This window comes from Haematobia irritans, chromosome 4 (genome assembly GCF_050003625.1).
Source record: "Haematobia irritans isolate KBUSLIRL chromosome 4, ASM5000362v1, whole genome shotgun sequence".
Taxonomy (NCBI): domain Eukaryota; kingdom Metazoa; phylum Arthropoda; class Insecta; order Diptera; family Muscidae; genus Haematobia; species Haematobia irritans.
Window position 1 is genome coordinate 211,136,460 of NC_134400.1, and position 20,264 is coordinate 211,156,723.

The 20,264-nt window shown below is 34.0% G+C and overlaps 3 protein-coding genes across 23 annotated transcripts in view; 2 read left to right on the plus strand and 1 right to left on the minus strand.

Annotated features, from left to right (window-relative positions):
- Positions 1-260: 260 nt before the first annotated feature.
- Positions 261-4,078, plus strand: LOC142235117 (ribosome biogenesis protein BMS1 homolog). The gene is made up of 3 exons (XM_075306354.1): positions 261-1,640; positions 1,701-2,226; positions 2,289-4,078. Exons 1-3 carry the CDS (start codon positions 336-338, stop codon positions 3,956-3,958), a joined length of 3,501 nt encoding a protein of 1,166 aa, XP_075162469.1. The 5' UTR covers positions 261-335; the 3' UTR covers positions 3,959-4,078.
- Positions 4,009-8,010, minus strand: LOC142235118 (uncharacterized). Its single transcript, XM_075306355.1, has 7 exons — positions 7,721-8,010; positions 7,419-7,647; positions 7,243-7,359; positions 7,044-7,183; positions 6,759-6,984; positions 4,425-5,000; positions 4,009-4,366 (listed from the first exon to the last, which is right to left on the minus strand). The coding sequence occupies exons 1-7, from the start codon at positions 7,789-7,791 to the stop codon at positions 4,112-4,114; spliced, it is 1,614 nt and encodes a 537-aa protein (XP_075162470.1). The 5' UTR covers positions 7,792-8,010; the 3' UTR covers positions 4,009-4,111.
- Positions 8,011-8,167: 157 nt separating this feature from the next.
- Positions 8,168-20,264, plus strand: part of LOC142235119 (uncharacterized) — an 82,941-nt gene continuing 70,844 nt past the window's right edge. For 9 of the 21 annotated variants that reach the window (XM_075306356.1, XM_075306370.1, XM_075306373.1 and 6 more), the window contains exons 1-2: positions 10,272-10,500; positions 15,201-15,537. In XM_075306356.1, coding sequence (XP_075162471.1) covers positions 15,458-15,537 — 80 coding nt within the window. In that variant the 5' untranslated portion in view covers positions 10,272-10,500; positions 15,201-15,457. Of the gene's footprint in view, positions 8,211-8,341; positions 8,416-10,222; positions 10,618-10,649; positions 10,843-10,872; positions 10,891-10,926; positions 11,253-15,093; positions 15,112-15,200; positions 15,538-20,264 lie in introns of those variants that run through there. The other 12 variants (XM_075306372.1, XM_075306357.1, XM_075306359.1 and 9 more) reach the window with 12 other exon arrangements.

Sequence of the window (20,264 nt, forward strand, 5' to 3'; positions counted from 1 at the left end):
TAAAATTATTTGCAATCAATTCCTTGGATCTTTTCCTTCCATTATTTGGTAAGACTTGATCAAAATATAATCGTCTTCATACATATTTTTGTACTTTTAGTTTAGTGTTTTTGTGAAAAACCCGAACATAGTACTCACTTTAAATTAGTATTTTCAAGCGGTGGTGTTTATCGGGGTTGTATTGAAGATATTGAGTACTCATTTAATTGTAACGAGTACTCACAAAATTAGTCAGTAACCAGTACTTGTAATCAAATACTCGTTACTTTCCCAAAACTATGACATGCACGTGTGTTATTTTTCAAAACAAGTAGAACTTTAATTAATCGTACATAATGCCTGAAGATGAGGGAGCCGATAAAAAGAAGACCCACCGGGCCCGCCAATCTGGTGTCAAAGCGGAGAAGAAAAAGCTGAAAGCGAAGAAAGAATCAAACCAAAAGGAACCAAATTTAAGCGCCCGTCAGAGGAATCCCAAAGCGTTTGCCATCAACTCTGCCATCAGTGCTGAAAGAAATTTCAGACGAAAAGAGGATATAACTGCCAAAAAGCAACATATACCTGTGGTAGATCAAACCCCGGATGAACCACCTCCAGTTCTAATAGCAGTGGTGGGGCCTCCCAAAGTGGGAAAGACCACATTGATAAACAACCTAATACGAAGTTTCACCAGAACAAATGTTAATGATGTGAAAGGTCCTATAACAATAGTGACCTCAAAGAAGAGGCGCATAACACTTTTGGAGTGCAATAATGATATAAATTCCATGATAGATGTGGCTAAGTGCGCAGATTTGGTTCTATTGATGTGTGATGCCAGTTATGGTTTTGAAATGGAAATCTTTGAATTTCTAAATATATGTCAAGTTCATGGCATGCCAAAAATCATGGGTGTGCTCACTCATTTGGATATGATAAAGAACACCAAACAACTGAGGAAGCGTAAGAAGGAGCTTAAACATCGTTTCTGGACAGAAGTTTATGATGGTGCTAAACTTTTCTACTTGTCGGGTCTGCTGCATGGAGAATATCTTAGAAATGAGGTAAAGAATTTGGGACGTTTTATATCGGTAATGAAGTTTAGACCGTTGACGTGGCGAGGTGCTCATAGTTATGTTGTTGTCGATCGTGTTGAGGATATTACCAATACTGATTTGATTAGACGAAACGTGAAGTGTGACCGCGATGTGGTGCTGTATGGCTATGTGCGAGGAGTGCCTTTGAAACAGGAACATATGGTTCATATTGCAGGATTGGGTGATGTTCGTATAGATGAATTGAGTATGATAGCAGATCCCTGTCCATTGCCAGGTACAGAAAAGAAACGTACATTGTTGGAGAAGGAGCGTTTGCTCTATGCTCCCATGTCAGGAGTTGGTGGTATTGTTTATGACAAGGATGCTGTTTATATTGAGTTGCAAGGATCACATAGTCACAAGGAAAAAACTGCGGAGGCCACCGAGCAAGAAGAATTGGTGGGGAAGCTTATAGGGAAAAAACAAACGGTAGACGAGCAGATGGATGAGCAGGAATTCAGATTGTTTTCAGATGGTGCTGCTATAAAATCCAAAGATTTTGTCGAAGAGGATGACGATGGTGAAATGGAGAGTGATGAAGATGATGACAACAATGCTGGGGAGGTAGTAAACTATATATAACATTGTGCTTTGCTTAGTTTCATTTCTCATAATTTTTTCAAGGATGATTCTGGGGTGGATGACGATGAAAATGCTAGCGATGAGGAGGACGAAAATGAGTTCGATGGGGACGATTGGCGTAATGAGGATTCTCAAAGTGAATCTAAAATACATGATTCCGATGAAGATACATCTGACGACGATGACTACCAAGATTTGGAAAAAATTCAAAGCAATCGTAAGAATTTCGTCAAAGCACCTAGTGAAGATGAACAAAGCGAAGAAGATGATGAGGAGGCCATATTAGCCAATAGTATGAGCTGGAAGGACAATTTAGCTCAAAAAGCTAGAGATGCTTTCCTTCAACGTCATTCCGAATCAAAAAATATAATGCGTCTTGTCTATGGATGTTACACCCAAAGCGAAAGGAAAAAAGCTACAGAAGATAATGAAAATTCGGATCAAGAGACCGATAGCGATGAGGAAATTGGAGGTTTATTCAAAGTGGCAGCGAAAAAACAAAGCCAATTGCAAAAAGACAAAGATTTGCGGAATAAAATGGAGACTTGCCTTTTTGAGGATAATTTTGGTAGGTTAAATGAATTAGAAAAAGGTGGAAAAACTTCACATTTACCTCTTCTTCCATTACAGAAAGTACCAGAAATTGGTTGGAAGATATCAACAAGGATTTGCTAAGAAATTGCTTTGTCACTGGTAAATGGAAAGCATCTGAAGATGCTGAAAATCTGTTACGACTGGATGATATGAGTGATGCTGAAAGTGAGGTCTACGGAGACTTTGAAGATTTGGAGACGGGAGAAAAACAAAGTGGAAAACCAGAAGAATTGAAACCCCCTGCATCTGAGGAAGCCACTGCATCATTGAAAAGAAAAATTACCCGAGTGGAAGAAAAAAATCTTACCAAAGCTGAAATAATGGCTAAGAAATTAAAGCTTAAGGCCAAGTTTGACGCTGAGTATGATAATAAGGGCGAAAAGGAAGAGGATGATGGCCGTATAACCGGTGATCATGATTACTATGAATCCCTCAAGTCCGAAGCCCAAAAACAATCTCAATTGAATAAAAAAGAATTTGAGAACCTGGATAATGATTTACGTGTACAAATCGAGGGCTATCGTGCTGGCATGTATGTGCGCCTGGGTTTCAAGAGTTTACCTGCCGAATTCATAGAAAATTTTGATCCCACTTATCCTATATTGATTGGAGGCCTTAATATGGCCGAGGAAAATATTGGCTATGTGAATTGTAAAGTGAAGAAGCATAGATGGTATAAAAAGATTCTGAAATCGGCCGATCCCATTATCATATCCATGGGTTGGCGTCGTTTTCAAACTGTGGCTGTTTATGCCAAGGTGGAGGATAACTTTCGTCATCGCTATCTTAAGTATACACCAGAACATGTAACTTGCAGCATGACCTTCTGGGGTCCCATTACACCCCAAAACACTGGATTTTTAGCCCTTCAAACAGTTCGACACGATCAGGAGGAGTTAAAGAGAATAGGTTTCCGTATAGCTGCAACTGGCTGTGTTACCGAGTTGGATAAATCCTGTCAAATAATGAAGAAATTAAAACTGGTGGGACACCCCTTTAAGATTTACCAAAAATCTGCTTTCATTAAAGGTATGTTCAACTCTAGCCTTGAGGTTGCCAAATTTGAGGGAGCCAAAATAAAAACCGTCTCAGGTATTAGGGGTCAGATTAAAAAGGCCCATCATACACCTGAAGGATCATTCAGAGCTACTTTCGAGGATAAAATTCTACTGAGCGACATTGTGTTCTGTCGTACTTGGTTTCGTGTGGATGTAAATCGTTTCTATGCCCCTGTAACTACACTTTTATTGCCACCCGAAAAGAAACTCCATTGGCAGGGTATGAAGACAGTGGGTCAATTGAAACGCGAGAAGGAAATTAAAAATGAAGCCCAACCAGATAGTTTGTACACTGAAATTAAACGTCAACCCAAAGTTTTCCGTCCTCTAACAATTCCCAAGAGTCTACAAAGAGCATTACCCTATAAAGATAAACCCAAAATGGGTCCACTGACTCCGGCCGAAAAGGCAGAACGTGTGGCCGTCATTCGATCACCACATGAACAAAAGGTGGCCAAATTAATGAGCATGCTCGAGACCAACTATCAAGAGAAACGAAATAAAGACCGCCATGATACTAAAGTACGTGTTAAGAAATTCAAACTTCAAAAGCGGGCAGAAGAACTTTCCAAATTGAAACGGCAAAAGGAATTGCGTAAAAAGGTATCAAGGGCTTTGAGTAAAATGAAAGCCAAACAGAAAACATGAGGTGTGTACATCCAAAAATGTTCAATTAACTGAGGGAAAACTAATTTAAGTTGTTTTTAGAATCTAAATCTATTTGTATAAAGGATTTTATATTCATTAAAATAATGAAGAAAAAGAAAATCTGTCGACATTGTATATATTAGTGGGTGCAATTCAATCCTGACTCTTGTTATCATCAATAGCTTTGAGGGCGGCCAATAGTTTGTGTTTACGACTGCTACTTGGTATTTGGTGCTCAGCAGCAATACTGTTTCTCTTCTTGTGTGTATCCTCCTTTAAAGCACCGCTTGTGGCCTGACGGCAAAATGTATCCAAAAAGGCTTCACGTTCCTTATAGTCATCGGATATTTGTTTGTGTATACTGGAAATTTCTTCTTTCATTCGTATTTTCTTTCCTGTATGGGGAAGCTGTAAATGGAAAAGTGATTACTTGCAAACAATTGGAGAGCAAATATTCGGGAAATACCTCAACTTTTTGTTGTTCTTTAAAGTAATCAATATTCTCTTCACCCAACTCCTCTTCACCAGATCCTTCATCAATATTGTCCATTGTACGACCACTTGAATTATGACCATTATCATTTTCTTCGGTATTAGTGGCATCATCTTCGATATCATCCGCCTCATCATTTTCAAATTCATCTTCATATTCTGTAGAATATGTATCTCCACCTTTGGTTTGCTTTAACAATGGTAATGGTGTTGTATGATTGGAAGATGTTGATATTTTACTGGCATCACCATCTCCATTATCTGTACGACGAGCGAATCCTTGTAGATTGGTTTTATTTGCATGTTGTGAATGTGTTTCACTGAAATTTGACTTGTGCATGTTTTTAACAGTGCGATTGGAACGTTGTGTAACTGTGCGATTACTAAGCGTAGATTGTTGCGAGCGTTGACTGTTTGGTGCCTCCGTGTCATCTAAACCTTCCGCATCATGTATATGAAATATCATTTTCTCATGATCCTTTTCATCTTTATGGCCATCCATAGTGGGGGTCTTATGTCTTCGTATATTCATATTGAATTTATCATGCAACTAAAAGGGAATGGGAAACAGATTTAGGTTGTTCATTATTGAAATTGAGGTAAATCAGTAAAAGGCGGTGTGCCAACGATGTCCTCCTCCCTCGATTGACATATTTAAGTTTGGAAACTTAAAAGCCACTATGAAAATCAGAAAAATGAATGTGGCAGTAACTCAATCGGACAAAGAAACAAAAATCTGCTAAAATAAGAGAAAGTCTGCTGAAGAAAGGAAATAAATATTTGCTGAAATATTGTGTGCGCAAATTAGTAATTGGCGAGATTGACAACATATGGCGTAGTTCGATATCGTTACTAGTGGTGAAAAGTGGGGACCAATTGGGTGTGGTGTACTAGAGCTGCTGCAACCGCGAGAAACGATCGCAAGAGCTTTGTATCGAACTCGAGCACTTGTTGCAAAGCAAATTATCAAACGAGAAGTACTACACAACACGGTTGCCACAGTTCGTAGAATTTTACCAAAAATGGTGGATTTTTTGCTGTTTGATAGATTTCTTGATGTTTTTATAGATTTTGCAAAATATTCCTCCCAAACTAAGAGACACTTTTGACAAAATTTTCTATAGAAATAAAATTTTGACAAAATCTTCTATAGAAATAAAATTTTGACAAAATTTTCTATAGACATAAAATTTTGACAAAATTTTCTATAGAAATAAAATTTTGACAAAATTGTCTATACAAATAAAATTTTGACAAAATTTTCTATAGAAATAAAATTTTGACACAATTTTCTATAGAAATAAAATTTTGACACAATTTTCTATAGAAATAAAATTTTGACAATATTTTCTATAGAAATAAAATTTTGACAAATTTGTCTATACAAATTGAATTTTGACAAAATTTTCTATAGAAATAAAATTTTGACACAATTTTCTATAGAAATAAAATTTTGACACAATTTTCTATAGAAATAAAATTTTGACAAAATTTTCTATAGAAATAAAATTTTGACACAATTTTCTATAGAAATAAAATTTTGACAAAATTTTTTATAGAAATGAAATTTTAACAAAATTTTCTATAGAAAAAAAAATTGACAAAAATTTCTATAGAAATAAAATTTTGACAAAATTTTTTATAGAAATGACATTTTGACACAATTTTCTATAGAAATAAAATATTGACAACATTTTCTATAGAAATAAAATTTTGACAAAATTGTCTATAGAAATAAAATTTTGCCCATTTTATTTTCATTACCATTATCAGCCTGACCTGGCTGATTAGAATTTTTGTTCTTATAGGGAAGCCAATTAGCGGGTTGAGTTAAAAAAATAAAGGCGGTATCCGCGAAACCCAGAAAGATGGGAAAAAGTTGTGGATAATACTTCGAAAAATCCCACAGTTTGAATTGTAGAAAAGTCGAGTTATCTAAATTTTGGAAAAGTCGATACTTTTAAAAAAGTTGAAAACTCGAAAACACCTCTACTGACGATTAAGCTAACTGCAAGAAAACAAAATTCGAAAAGTCGTCGTTTTGACTTTTTCAAAGAAGTCGAAAAGCCGAAGTCGACTTTTTGTAATCTTAAAATTGGGCTCATCGACTTTTGACGATAGCATCGAAAAGTCGAATTTAAATTCCAATGGGAAAGTTATAACGCTAAGTCTTCGAAAGTCGCAATGTCAAAAGTCGAATTTTAAATAATCGCAAAAGTTGAGTATTCTAAATTTGGAAATAGCCGACTTTTGATTCTAATTAAAATCCCTAGAGTTGACTAAGTACAAACATAGTGTCTTTTTTTACCTGTAGTTCTTCCAATTTTCGGAATCCGGACAATTCTAGACGAGCTTTTTCCAACTTCATTAAAACCTCTTTGGTTTTACGTTGTTCCATCTGTAGTTGTTGTTTAGCCTGTTTTGATTCCAATTGCATTTTGCGTGCCATCATTTTGATATCATTATCTTTTTCATGTAAACGCGTCTCCAAAGTTTGTAGTTTTTCCGTTAATTTATGACGATCATCAAGATTTCTGGAAAAGGAACAAGTATAAAGGCCAAAGTGCCCTAAGGAGCTTCTCATCATACTTACTTGTCTTTATTCAATTGTATATAGTGTTTATTTTGATCACTTAACGATAAAATAATTGCTTCCTTTTGTTTGAGTTTTTGTTCAAGGTCCTTATTAACAGCTTGTAGATTACGATATTTGGTTTGCCACATACGCAATTCCTGTGAAAAAAAAAACCTAATGAAATATCCAACAAGAATTTTAAAAAGCTGTACCGTACCTCTGCATGTGAATGAAGCAATTGGGGTAATTCTGCATTTGTGGATTCATATTTAGATAAGGCTGAATCCTGACGTTTATGTAAAGTCCTTAGTATACGATTTTCATGGGCCAATTCCTGAAGTGGAACGTCTGTATATATAGAACATATTAAAGGGAATGTGATTTTCTACTTACAGCTATAGTCTGCTGGGCATTGGCTAATTGATTTTGATAGGTTTTCATGCGAAGTCGCCGGGCTGACAAAACTCTTTGGCGTACCTCATTCGTTGCTGGTATAATTCCAGGTTGACGATTGTATCCACCTTTACCATCCATGGCTGAGGGAAGTTTCCGACGATATATATTGCTAGCCGATCCTTTGGAACTATTCGAATAAAGACTTTCACAGCTCTTGGTAGAAGCTCTATAACAGCAATTAAAAGATTATTATGGTTTAGAAGTTGACAAAAAAAAAATACAGTGCTTCTGGAACTTACGGATTCATATTCCTTTGTCTTGTTGAGGAAATTACACTTGAGGCCGATATGGATTTACGTGGCGATAACATTGACAAATTCTTTATTGATTATTGTATAAAATTCTAGCGAATATATAAAAGTTTACAAATATATTTAAAATTGATGTGAGAATCTGAGAAACAAAAATTTTCCCCGTCTATGGTATGAAGAAATTATTTTTTGTTTGAAATTTTGATTTGTTTGTTAATGAAAACATGATGGTATTGCAAAGTGATTTGATGCTTGATTGCATTTTGTTTATCACCACCAAGCATAGTCACCATAGTGACCTAACACTAGTATTCCATTTCTATGACGTCAATAACAAAATGTGCATTATTTTTTTGCAAAAACAAAAACGGAAGAAATCCGGAATAGAAGCAGATGTTGTTTGCCTTGCAAGGCATAAGGATTAATTGACCACTTAGGCAACGTATTATAAACAATTGAAATATTATATACAATCAAGGTAAAACAAGCAATATAATATTATCCAAACTAAAACAACTTATAGGAAGATTGACATAGTAATTTACGCTCTAAAAAATCATTCTTGAAATTTTTTATCCTTTTAAAATTTCATATTTTTCATAATTACAGATCATATATACAAGCTTGATGGTTGTGATCGTTGCCTTAAGAAGTCTTTAAGAAATACCACGACTTTACCTAAGGTAAGTTCTTAAACATGTCGCTACAAAAAATGTACAGGACTGGTGTGTACACTGTTAGAAAAATATGTTTTTCATATGAGAAAGTAAACAGTTTAATATATAAAAACAATGTTTAGTTCCTCTTTATTAATGCAAATTGTATTATAACTTGGTGGGGAATGATCCAAACTAACAATTGGAAAAGTTTATTTTCTTTAAAATGAATAAAATCATTCGTTAATAAAAATTCATATATATTTGTATTTCTAAATACGATAAATTTTAAATGCATTTAAAATGGTGTTCAGTGCTAGTAAAAAATAGTTCACGCCTAAATAAATTTATGTGTATATTGTAAAATTATTTATGTTTATACTCAACTTCACGTTCTTCTTTTGTTAGAGTTTTCGCATTTCTTCGAAAATTCCAAACTTTTATAAGAAAAACAGTTTTTTGTTACAAAATTGTTATTTAATATTTAACCACCTCCTTCGGGCGTCCACTGCGTTCACCGTCCTCCGTGCTCATTTCACCACGCTTGAATTTTGCATACCAATCAATTATTGTTGATTTCCCTGGGGCAGAGTCCGGAAACTCATTATCAAGCCAAGTTTTTGCTTCCACCGTATTTTTTCCATTCAGAAAACAGTATTTTATCAAAACACGAAATTCCTTTTTCCCCATTTTTTCCACAGTAATAAAAGTTGCTTCACAAAAGATGCTCTATCTCTCAAACTAATTGACTTACAGACGTCAAATTTTGACACGAATCACTTGAAGGTTGGTACTATATAAAAATAATATGCATTTACTACTAGCGACGCCATCTATGTGTCAAACCGGGGACTTATCAGCCAACCTGTTAGGGACCTAGCGCCGTCAATGGTTTGATGTTCTCAGCAGCCAATTTCCCATCTTCTAAAGTCTATTGTCTTTGACTAGAAGTGAGCACATGTGTGCATTGTTTACTAACCGTACTCACGAACAGATTTTTTGTGACACACTCACGCTATTGTTTAATTATTTATAAAATATTAGTAATAACTTTTAGTGAGTATAATTTAACTTATTATACCTCGGCAATGCTAGTGAAGGCATATTATTGCTATTTAGTTTTTTGTGTTATGTTTGGGTTTCACAGCGAATCTCAAATATATTTGGAACAATTTTCAACTGTCTAAAGGTAAGTACTATGTTCGCTTTTCGCGTTGAAATTTTCGTGGTTACTTTATTAAAACAGTTCAATATAAAGCAGACAAATCAACACAATTGATGCGTGGTTTCTTGTTCCTCTAGATTTCGGCAAGACTTTACAGGAATAAGTTTGTTTTCATTTATAATTTTGAATATTTAAGGAAAAGTAATCGCGAAAATAAAGTGGTTTTCAACTCGAAACTATTAGCACATTAGAAATTTGAAATATACACATTCATACAAAACGAAGGCGAGATTTCGAATGTAGTGTGAACCTTGGTATAAAACTCATAAATCTCCCAATACCCACCATGGCTTATATGTATTTGGGAATCACTGTATGCGTGAGACAACAACAACATTGTTTGACGTTTCTTTTATCGGTTACATTCATAACAAACTCTCGCATATCGAGTAGCAGACGAAAGCCCCCCACACCCCACTCAAGACCTTACTCATGGGTGCGGAACAATATGAAGCCCCAAATACATGGATGGAAGAATGAAATAAACAAAACTATAAATTCGCCTCGAGAGCACTCTCCAACGAACGAGAAAATGAAAAAACAAAAAAACAACCTCCAACTCTCATGGATCTGACATCCCCAAATTGATAGAGTGTAAAGGAATTCGTAGTGAGATACGTTTAGAAGATTATTACAGTCTCAGTCTCTGTGCTACTCTCGACGCAAGCACAACACGTTTTGCGGTAGATTTTTAGACCTCAAAGGGTACATAGTACAACGTATGACGGTGGTGCGCGGTGGGTACGTGTTGATTGTATGGTTGAATGAATAAAAATAATAGCTGTAACAACAACAACAAGGAAAACTCTTCTGTTTTCCTCGCCAAAAACAACAACAGCAAAAAGTACACAACAAACGTTGTGGCATAGTATCTACGCCTGTGTATAGTAAGAATAATAAGACGGGAGGAAGAAGTGAATAGAAAAGAAACCAAAAAATCGGGTGAATGCATGGGAAAATCTACTGAAAATATTCGAAAAGGAAAACTTGGTTATTGTATACAAGTGCGTGCTTGATAGGTTTTGTGTACATTTTTGGTTTAAAAAAAAATTAACAAATTTACCTATGTAATTTATAACAAAAAGAGAGGAATATGTAATTTTGAAATTCTGTGAAAATTTAAAGAAATTGGGCTTTTTATTCAAACTTTGGGATAAGAAAATTGAGTGGTAAAAAAGAAAATCCCACGCGTGCGTTTAATTAATAAAGAAAATCACCTCAACCGTATGGTATATTTGTTCCTAAAAACGGATATAATTAAGCAGTGAATATTAAAAGTTACTTGAATTAGTTTCCTATGAAACCCCAAAGGATAATAAAAAATGTGTCTCTAATCGAAATTCCCATACTTCTGTGTTGTACCGTTTATTGTGTCATTGGCTTTGACGTTTAAAAAGGCCACCAGCCCACCACCTTACCCACTACCAACGCTAGTAACTCGCCATCCGTTATGTCGTAATATTTGCTCATGCAATTGCAAAAAGAGTGAGAACAAAAAGAGAGTGTGAATTCAAAGGAATTCTCATTGACAGTAGATGCCAAAGTGACACATCACACCTATGTATCTCATTAGTGATAGGAGAGAGTATTTTTGAAGTCAATGATGATTATTGTAATTAAACGAAATAAGGCAAAAAAGGTAATAGGCCATGCAAAACCAATAACCTTTTGTTGTTAGCATATTCGTGGCTTAACATTGGCCCCATATGTGGGTTAAGAAGCTCAGTAATAACATCAACAAAAAACACACCAAACGGAAAACAAATCCAAAAAAGTACAAAAAAAATATATATTAATTACCACCAACACAAAACAAACCTACATACATGTCAGTAAGTTTAGTTAAGTGAGTGAGAGAATGAATTAGAGATTAGTCATCCGTAAATAAGAAAGATGATGACGGCGACGACGACGGCGGTGTTAGAGGCAACATTGTTTTGTTGTTCTTCATCTTTAATTATTCCTTATTCACGTCTACTCTGATGTTTGATGATTATGACTGGATTTATGCGATATGCAACTACAAAAACAGCGATAATGATAGCAGTGACTTGTACGGCTATCTCAAAGATACGATTTATATTTCATGCAATAGGAAACAATCGCCATAGGCTTGCAGTAGCATTGTATCGTTGATGAAATAAATGTCATAAAAATGGTTTATCTCACGTATTAAAGATATAAAATATATTGTGTTTGTTTATATCCGTAAAAAATTATATTCGTGGAAACACAATCACATAGAGAAATTTGAAAGAAAAATATAAAAACAGATATAAAAAATTGTATACGCGCATTCTCTTTACAAAAAGCTATTGTGTCATAGTAAGTTTTCCATCTGTTGTGGCATATATAGAATCTTAGTTAAAAGGTGGAGAAACAGAAGTGAAACAATTGTATGAAATAATAATAAAAATATACCAACAACCAACGTACTAGGTAGTAAAGTCTACCCCCGCACATACACTCTGGGTCAAAAGTTTCACTACACAAAATTAAAATACTGACAAAATTTTATAGTAGGGCAATATCTAATTACATTGAAAAAAAAAGTTTACTTCGATCCCAAGATTTTGACCTTCGCTTAAGGATTTTGGATTCCAAAGGCTGTTTAAAATAAGGACACTTTTAGGAAACTATCTAGCTTTAAATCTTGGATCTATAACATTAAAATTAGCACACATATTTCTTTTTTGGAATTTTTATTTCCATTTTATTTCTTTACATCAATTTTTTTTTATACTTTAAGGAAAATTTGTCTTATGGATTCGTGTCCTAAATTTAAAGAAACACACTATGAATATTATGAATATTATTTTAATTATACTTTTTTATTAAAGAAAAAAATTCTTTAATATTTTCCTTAATGTTGTATTGGTTCGGACACACGGATAGACGGACCGACAGACATGGCTATTAGTTCTTCAGACGGGTTTCAGTATTTCGGGTTTCATTGAAAAAAAAAAACGAAAAACTTAAAAAATAAAATTCGTTTTTGCGAATATTTTATCCCGACGTCTGTCGAGAAATGGTTCGGTACACTTTTCGAATTTCTTTTTGCCCTTGTGTTAAAACACTAGAATTAAATTGGCATTTATTGTGACAAAAGGATTTGTATATATCACCTGAAAAAAAATTCATATGAAGTAAAAATTAAGTCCATCTGTAGATGCGCATTATACTTTAAAAGTTACTTACGAAGAAGTCTCAAAATTGTTGCTGTGAGGCTAATCCTATAGATTTACTACATGGGGTAGTGCTGGCGGTCTCTGAAATATTTGGACTCTTTAAGTCAAAAATTGAATTTTGCATAATTTATTGCTGCAAAACAAACAGAAAATGACTAAAAAAGGTAAAAAACAATAAACATAAAAATAAAAATCAAAAAAATTCACCCCAGCGGGTGTCACAGTTTCAAATCTGTGCCGTGGAAAAATTTGCAAAATTAAATGTTTGATTTTTCGGGTTTGAAATTTTTTCATTCAAATGTAATTCCAAGGCACTGCAAGGAATGTGAAAGTAGTACTGATAAGCCTGCCACCCTATGATAAGCCTTCATTGGAGATGCTCGAAATTTGTACTACTTTCAGATCACACACTGAAAAATAAGCATGCCCGGATCCAAAGATTTTGTCTTTACACTAATGAGTTTGGTATTAATTCCGAGCCAAAGAAGCATAGAATTGAAGTAAGGATACTTTTAAGACAGAATTGTCTTTTAGATTTAAGTTTAATTCTAGGTAGCAAATTTTAATGTATTCGTTTTTTTCTGTTTTTTCTCTTCACGGCAATTAAAGTCCTTAAAAAAATGTGTTAACGACATATTACATTTTTAAATTCGGACTCGACTTAAAGTAGAAAAACTGCTATGTTTCAAGTAAAAATGGTCTTTAAAATAAAATGTTGAAAAACATCTCCTATTTTTAAACGCTTTTTGGCTTTGTTGTCAAGATGCAAAAAGACAACAAATTTAAAGACAATTTCATTAATTTTAAAGAATTTTTCACAATTATCGAAGACAAGTTGACCTTAGTCAAACAAAATTTTCTTTAATTTTGGGATACCCATTTTTAGAAATGCGTCTTGTATGCTAAGCAATAAAAAACATTCGTGTTTTAAGGACATGAAATCTATGGCCTCACGACAATATTTTTTTCATTGCAAGTTCCAAGGGTAGATCCCCTTGTTTTGTGTAGACTCATTTTTTATACCCAGCGCCACACCGTGGAACAGGTATTATAAGTTAGTGCATATGTTTGCAACACCCAGAAGGAGACAAGATAGACATATGGTGTATTTGGCAAAAATGCTCAGGGTGGGCTCCTGAGTCGATATAGCCATGTCCGTCTGTCTGTGAACACATTTCTGTGATCAAAGTCTAGGTTGCAGTTTTAGTCCAATCGACTTCAAATTTGGCATAAGTATGTGTTTTGGCTCAGAATAGAACCCTATTGATTTTGGAAGAAATCGGTTCAGATTTAGATATAGCTCCCATATATATCTTTCGCCCGATATGGACTAATATGGTCCCAGAAGCCAGAGTTTTACCCCAATTTGGTTGAAATTTTGCACTAGGAGTACAACTAGTAGTGTAGTCAAGTGTGCCAAATTTTATTGAAATCGGTTAAGATTTAGATATAGCTCCCATATATATCGTTCGCCCGATTTACACTCATAAGACCACAGTGGCCAATCTTTGACTCCGATTTAATTGCACAGGGAGTAGAATTAGCATTGTAGCTATGCGTGCCAAATTTGGTTGAAATCGGTTCAGATTTAGATATAGCTCCCATATATAGCTTTCGCCCAATTTACACTCATATGACCAAAGAGGCCAATCTTTTACTCTGATTTAGTTGAAATTTTGCACAGGGAGTAGAATTATCATTGTAGCTATGCGTGCCCAACTTGGTTGAAATCGGTTCAGATTTAGTTATAGCTCCCATATATATGTTTTTCTGGTTTCGACAAAAATGTTCAAAATACCAACATTTTCATTGTAAAATCGCCACTGCTTAGTCGAAAAGTTTTAAAAATGACTCTAATTTTCCTAAACTTCTAATACATATATATCGAGCGATAAATCATAAACAAACAATTTTTTTGCTGGTTTGTCTAGATGAAATCCAATGATAGTTTTTTTTTTCTTTAAAATTACTAGCGAGTAATTCACAAACAATGAAACCATTCTCCATCGCTAAACTTTTGAACCATAGTGTGTGAATGTATGAGGCTATGTTACTATTGCCTTATTGTTAGTCGATCTATAACCAGCATGCATATATATCGTCCGTCCGTCCATCCATCGTTCGAACAAACGTTCAGCAATATAAATCGTATTATTCTGATACCTATGTATGTACATTGTGCTTTATTTTGTTATACTAAGAACAAGTAAAACCTGTTGGCGTTGGTGTTTTGTGTGTGACCTCCACTCGCCGTCGTACACTGAACACTCCAAAAAAGGCCTGAACAAAAATTGAGTGGTTCGTTGGTAGGTTAGTTAGTTAGTTGGCTGGTGGTTATATCTAAAGTAAATAATAACACAGAATATTTCTATTCCACCAACATTCTTTTCCATTCATAGTGGTAAAATCGAAACGAGTCAGTCGTCCAGTGTTCAAATAACTGCAACAACGCATAGATGGCGACAAATGCGGTATTCATATTCTAAAAGAAAATAATAGAAAAACCAAATTAAATAAAAAAAAAAAAACAAAAAACAAAAAGCAGTGTTCCAAGTAATTTGAAATTGCATTGCAACGACGGCTATATAGAAATAGCAGGAAAAAAAAACTACCAAAACGACCACAATACTCAGAACAAAATCAACATTATAGCATCATGACACGCCTCACAGAAGAAATGGTCATTGCACGATCGAAACAATCGGATTTAAGCTCCATTAAAAAACTTAATTGCTGGTAAGTTTAACGTCGCTTTCTTTTTTGTTTTTGTTCCTCCCCAAATTACTTTACAAAATTAAAGTTGTAAACTAATTTTCGTTTCGTTGAAAATTGTTTTGAAATTTAAGATTCCTCAAAATTACACGATAATGATGACAAGCCCTCTTTGTTTTTTGATGGGGTTTTGTTACAACCATTTGTGATTTGTTGTTGCTGCTTTTGGTGACGATTGCATTGCAGCTGCATTTGTTAATTTCACTGGTGCTAATGAAGATCACCATCTGTCTCCATTGACCATTATACCTCTCTCGTTGTTTCTTACGCTTCGTAGCGTTTTATTTGTTTGTTTTCTTTTTTGTTTATTTTATTTTTGTTTACAATTATTTTGTAATTGCTTACTCATATCGAAGAGAATAAACTGTAACAAGTACTAGTGTATACGGCCGTAATTTCGGCCAGACCGAAGCTTATGTACCCTCCACCATGGATTGCGTAGAAACTTCTTCCACAATCGAATTACTTAAGTTGCAACCTTGAAACTTAACCTTGCCGATATATTAAAACCTCCTAACACCGTCTTCTAAGTTGTATGTAAGTCCATACGTGGAATATATTAAATCAAAAAAGATCGATCAAATACGTATATAATTCAGTTTGACAAAATTTTCTATAGACATAAAATTTTGACAAAATTTTCTATAGAAATACAATTTTAACAAAATTTACTATAGAAATAAAATTTTCACAAAATTTTCTATAAAAATAAAGTTTTGACAAAATTTTCTATAAAAATAAAGTTTTGACAAAATTTTCTATAGAAATAAAATTTTGACAAAATTTTCTATAGAAATAAAATTTTGACAAAATTTTCTATAGAAATAAAATTTTGACAAAATTTTCTATAGAAATAAAATTTTGACAAAATTTTCTATAGAAATAAAATTTTGACAAAATTTTCTATCGAAATAAAATTTTAACAAAATTTTCTATTGAAATAAAATTTTCTATAGAAATACAATTTTAACAAAATTTTCTATAGAAATAAAATTTTAACAAAATTTTCTATAGAAATAAAATTTTAACAAAATTTTCTATAGAAATAAAATTTTGACAAAATTTGCTATAGAAATAACATTTTGACAAAATTTTCTATAGAAATAACATTTTAACAAAATTTTCTATAGAAATAAAATTTTGACAAAATTTTCTATACAAATACAATTTTAACAAAATTTTCTATAGAAATAAAATTTTGACAAAATTTTCTATAGAAATAAAATTTTGACAAAATTTTCTATAGAAATAAAATTTTGACAAAATTTTCTATAGAAATAAAATTTTGACAAAATTTTCTATAGAAATAAAATTTTGATAAAATTTTCTATAGAAATACAATTTTAACAAAATTTTCTATAGAAATAAAATGTTGACAACATTTTCTATAGAAATACAATTTTGGTAGATTATTTTTGGCTCGAGTGGCAACCGTGATTATGAACCGATATGGACCAATTTTTGTGTGATTGGAGATCGGCTATATATAACTATAGACCGATATGGACCAATTTTTGCATGGATGTTAGAGACCATATACTAACGTTCCACATTTGAACCGGATCGGATGAATTTTGCTCCTCCAAGAGGCTCCGGAGGTCAAATTTTGAGAACGGTTTATATGGGGGCTATATATAATTATGGACCGATATGGACCAATTTTAGCATGGTTTTTAGAGACCATATACCAACACCATGTACCAAATTTCAGCCGGATCGGATGAAATTTGCTTCTCGTTGAGGCTCCGGAAGCCAAATCTGGGGATCGGTTTATATGGGGGCTATATATAATTATGAACCGATGTGGACTAATTTTTGCATGGTTGTTAGAGACCATATACCAAAAGCATGTACCAACTTTCGGCCGGATCGGATGAAATTTGGTTCTCTTAGAGGCTCCACAAGCCAAATCGGGGGATCGGTTTATATAGGGGCTATATAAACCGATTATTATGGACCGATATGGACCAATTTTTGCATGGTTGTTAGAGACCATATACTAACACCATGTACCAAATTTCAGCGGGATCGGATGAAATTTGCTTCTCTTAGAGCAATCGCAATCCAAATTTGGGTGTCCGTTTATACGGGGGCTATACGTAAAAGTGGACCGATATGGCCCATTTGCAATACCATCCGACCTACATCAATAACAACTACTTGTGCCAAGTTTCAAGTCGATACCTTGTTTCGTTCGGAAGTTAGCATGATTTCAACAGACGGACGGACCGACGGACGGACATGCTTAGATCGCCTCAGAATTTCAACACGACCCAGAATATATATACTTTATGGGGTCTTAGAGCAATATTTCGATGTGTTACAAACGGAATGACAAAGTTAATATACCCCCCATCCTATGGTGGAGGGTATAAAAATGATAACCCTTTACTTTCTATCACATATCAACTACTCTATAGTTTCTTGAAATGTTCACCATGGGTAAATTATGGGGTCTGGAAAAAAATCGGAAAATTGTCATATGTGGACTTGGAAAAAGACCTCCATTGCTGATTTTGTTAAAAATCGTTTACATTTATTCTTAGGAAACATAGTTGAGGTTTGTGTACTGCGTTTCGATATCGGGAAGCGCAATCCGAGGATGTTTCTGCTTTGTTTTCTAACAGTCAACCAAACATAGATCCACTCGTACATACTGGAGATCAAGGAAAACTCTTTCGTAGTGCAATGGTTAGTTCGCATACAAGGTGTAGTGGGTTGGTGATATTGGTATTCCAAAGCTGCTTTATAATTGTTTCACCATAATTTGAAACATGTGTGTGAAGATAAATTCGAATTTAAAATTGCAGCAGATGTTTTATCAGAGACACAAATCATCTTCAATTTCAATCTCGACTTAATTCTACAATTTTTTTAATTTTTTTGGAAACCCTAAGAGTTTTAAAATTTGATAGGATACGGAGATGTTCCTAAACGCAAAAAAATATTTCTTTCCTCCCAAACGAAATTTTGGACAAACAAAGTTCGTTTCTCATTTGCTTTTTGTTTTAAGGAAGTTTATTTGGAAGAAAAGTATATACTTTTTGTGATAAGCGTTTGTTCTTATCCAGGATGTAAAAACAATTTCATAAAGAATTACAAAAAAAAAAATTTTCTGGCTAAATGCATTTTTCCTCACATCTTTCTCACAAAATAAAAATTATTTTGTAAACTAGTGTTTTTCATAAGTGAGACCACTGTGCGAAAACCGTTTAGAGTTCCAAAACGAAACTACCACCATTTGATAGGAATGGGAACATATTTTTGAAAAAGGTGACTTTTTGACTTTATAAAATTTGTTGAAAAGTGATCTTTGTAATAATCGTAAAAGAAGAAGACGACTTTTCGATTTTCGACTTCTTAATTCCCATAGTTGTATAGGATAAACATTTCAAATTCAAAACTTTTAATTCCCGTTTTATTAAAACAATTTAAAGATAGAATTAAATGATGTTATGCCCACTTAACAAAAATATTATTATGGTATTGTTTTATTGTAAGCATTTAAAATTGCGATATAATGAAAATCATCCCCATGAAATACATAAAATAATGCAGACAAAGCTGACTGATTGTGTGTAATTTCATGTTTATACCCACCACCATAGAATGGTGACGGGGGTATAATAAGTTTGTCATTCCGTTTGTAACACATCGAAATATCGATTTCCGACTATATAAAGTATAAATATTCTTGATCAGGGAGAAATTCTAAGACGATATAGTCATGTCCGTCTGTCCGTCAGTCTGTTGTAATCACGCTACAGTCTTCAATAATAAAGCTATCGTGCTGAAATTTCACACAAACTCGTCTTTTGTCTGCAGGCAGGTCAAGTTCGAAGATCGGCTATATCGGTCCAAGTTTTGATATAGTCTCCATATAAACCGAGCTACCGATTTGGGGTCTTGGGCTTATAAAAACCTTAGTTTCTATCCAATTTGCCTGAAATTGGAAATCTAGAGGTATTTTATGACTACAAAGAGGTGTGCCAAAAATGGTGAGTATCGGTCCATGTTTTGGTATAGCCCCCATATAGACCGATCTCCCGATTATATTTCTAGGGCTTCTAGAATCGATAGTTTCTATTCAATTCGCCTGAAATGGAGGTATCTTAGCACCATAAAGAGGTGTGCTAAAAAATGGTGAGTATCGGTCCAGGTTTTGGTATATCCCCCATATAGACCGATCTCCCGATTTGGGGTCTTGGGCTTATAGAATCCGTAGTTTTTATCCAATTTGCCTGAAATTGGAAATCTAGAGGTATTTTAAAACCCTAAAGAGGTGTGCTGAAAATGATGAGTATCGGTCCATGTTTTGGTATAGCCATCGTGTAGACCGATATCCAGTTTTTACTTCATGGGCGTCTAAAATATGTAGTTTTTATCCAATTTGCCTGACATTTGAAATCTAGAGGTATTTTAAAACCCTAAAGAGGTGTGCTAAAAATGGTGAGTATCGGACCATGTTTTATCTCCAGATTTTATTCTTGGGCTTATAGAAACCGTAGTTTTTATCCAACTTGCCTCAAATTGGAAATTTAGAGGTATTTTAGGACCATAAAAAGGTATGCCGAAAATGGTGAGTATAGGTCCATGTTTTGATATAGCCATCAGACAGACCGATCTCCCGATATTACTTTTTGGGCTTCTAGAAACCGTAATTGTTGTCCACTTTGCCTGAAATCGAAAAT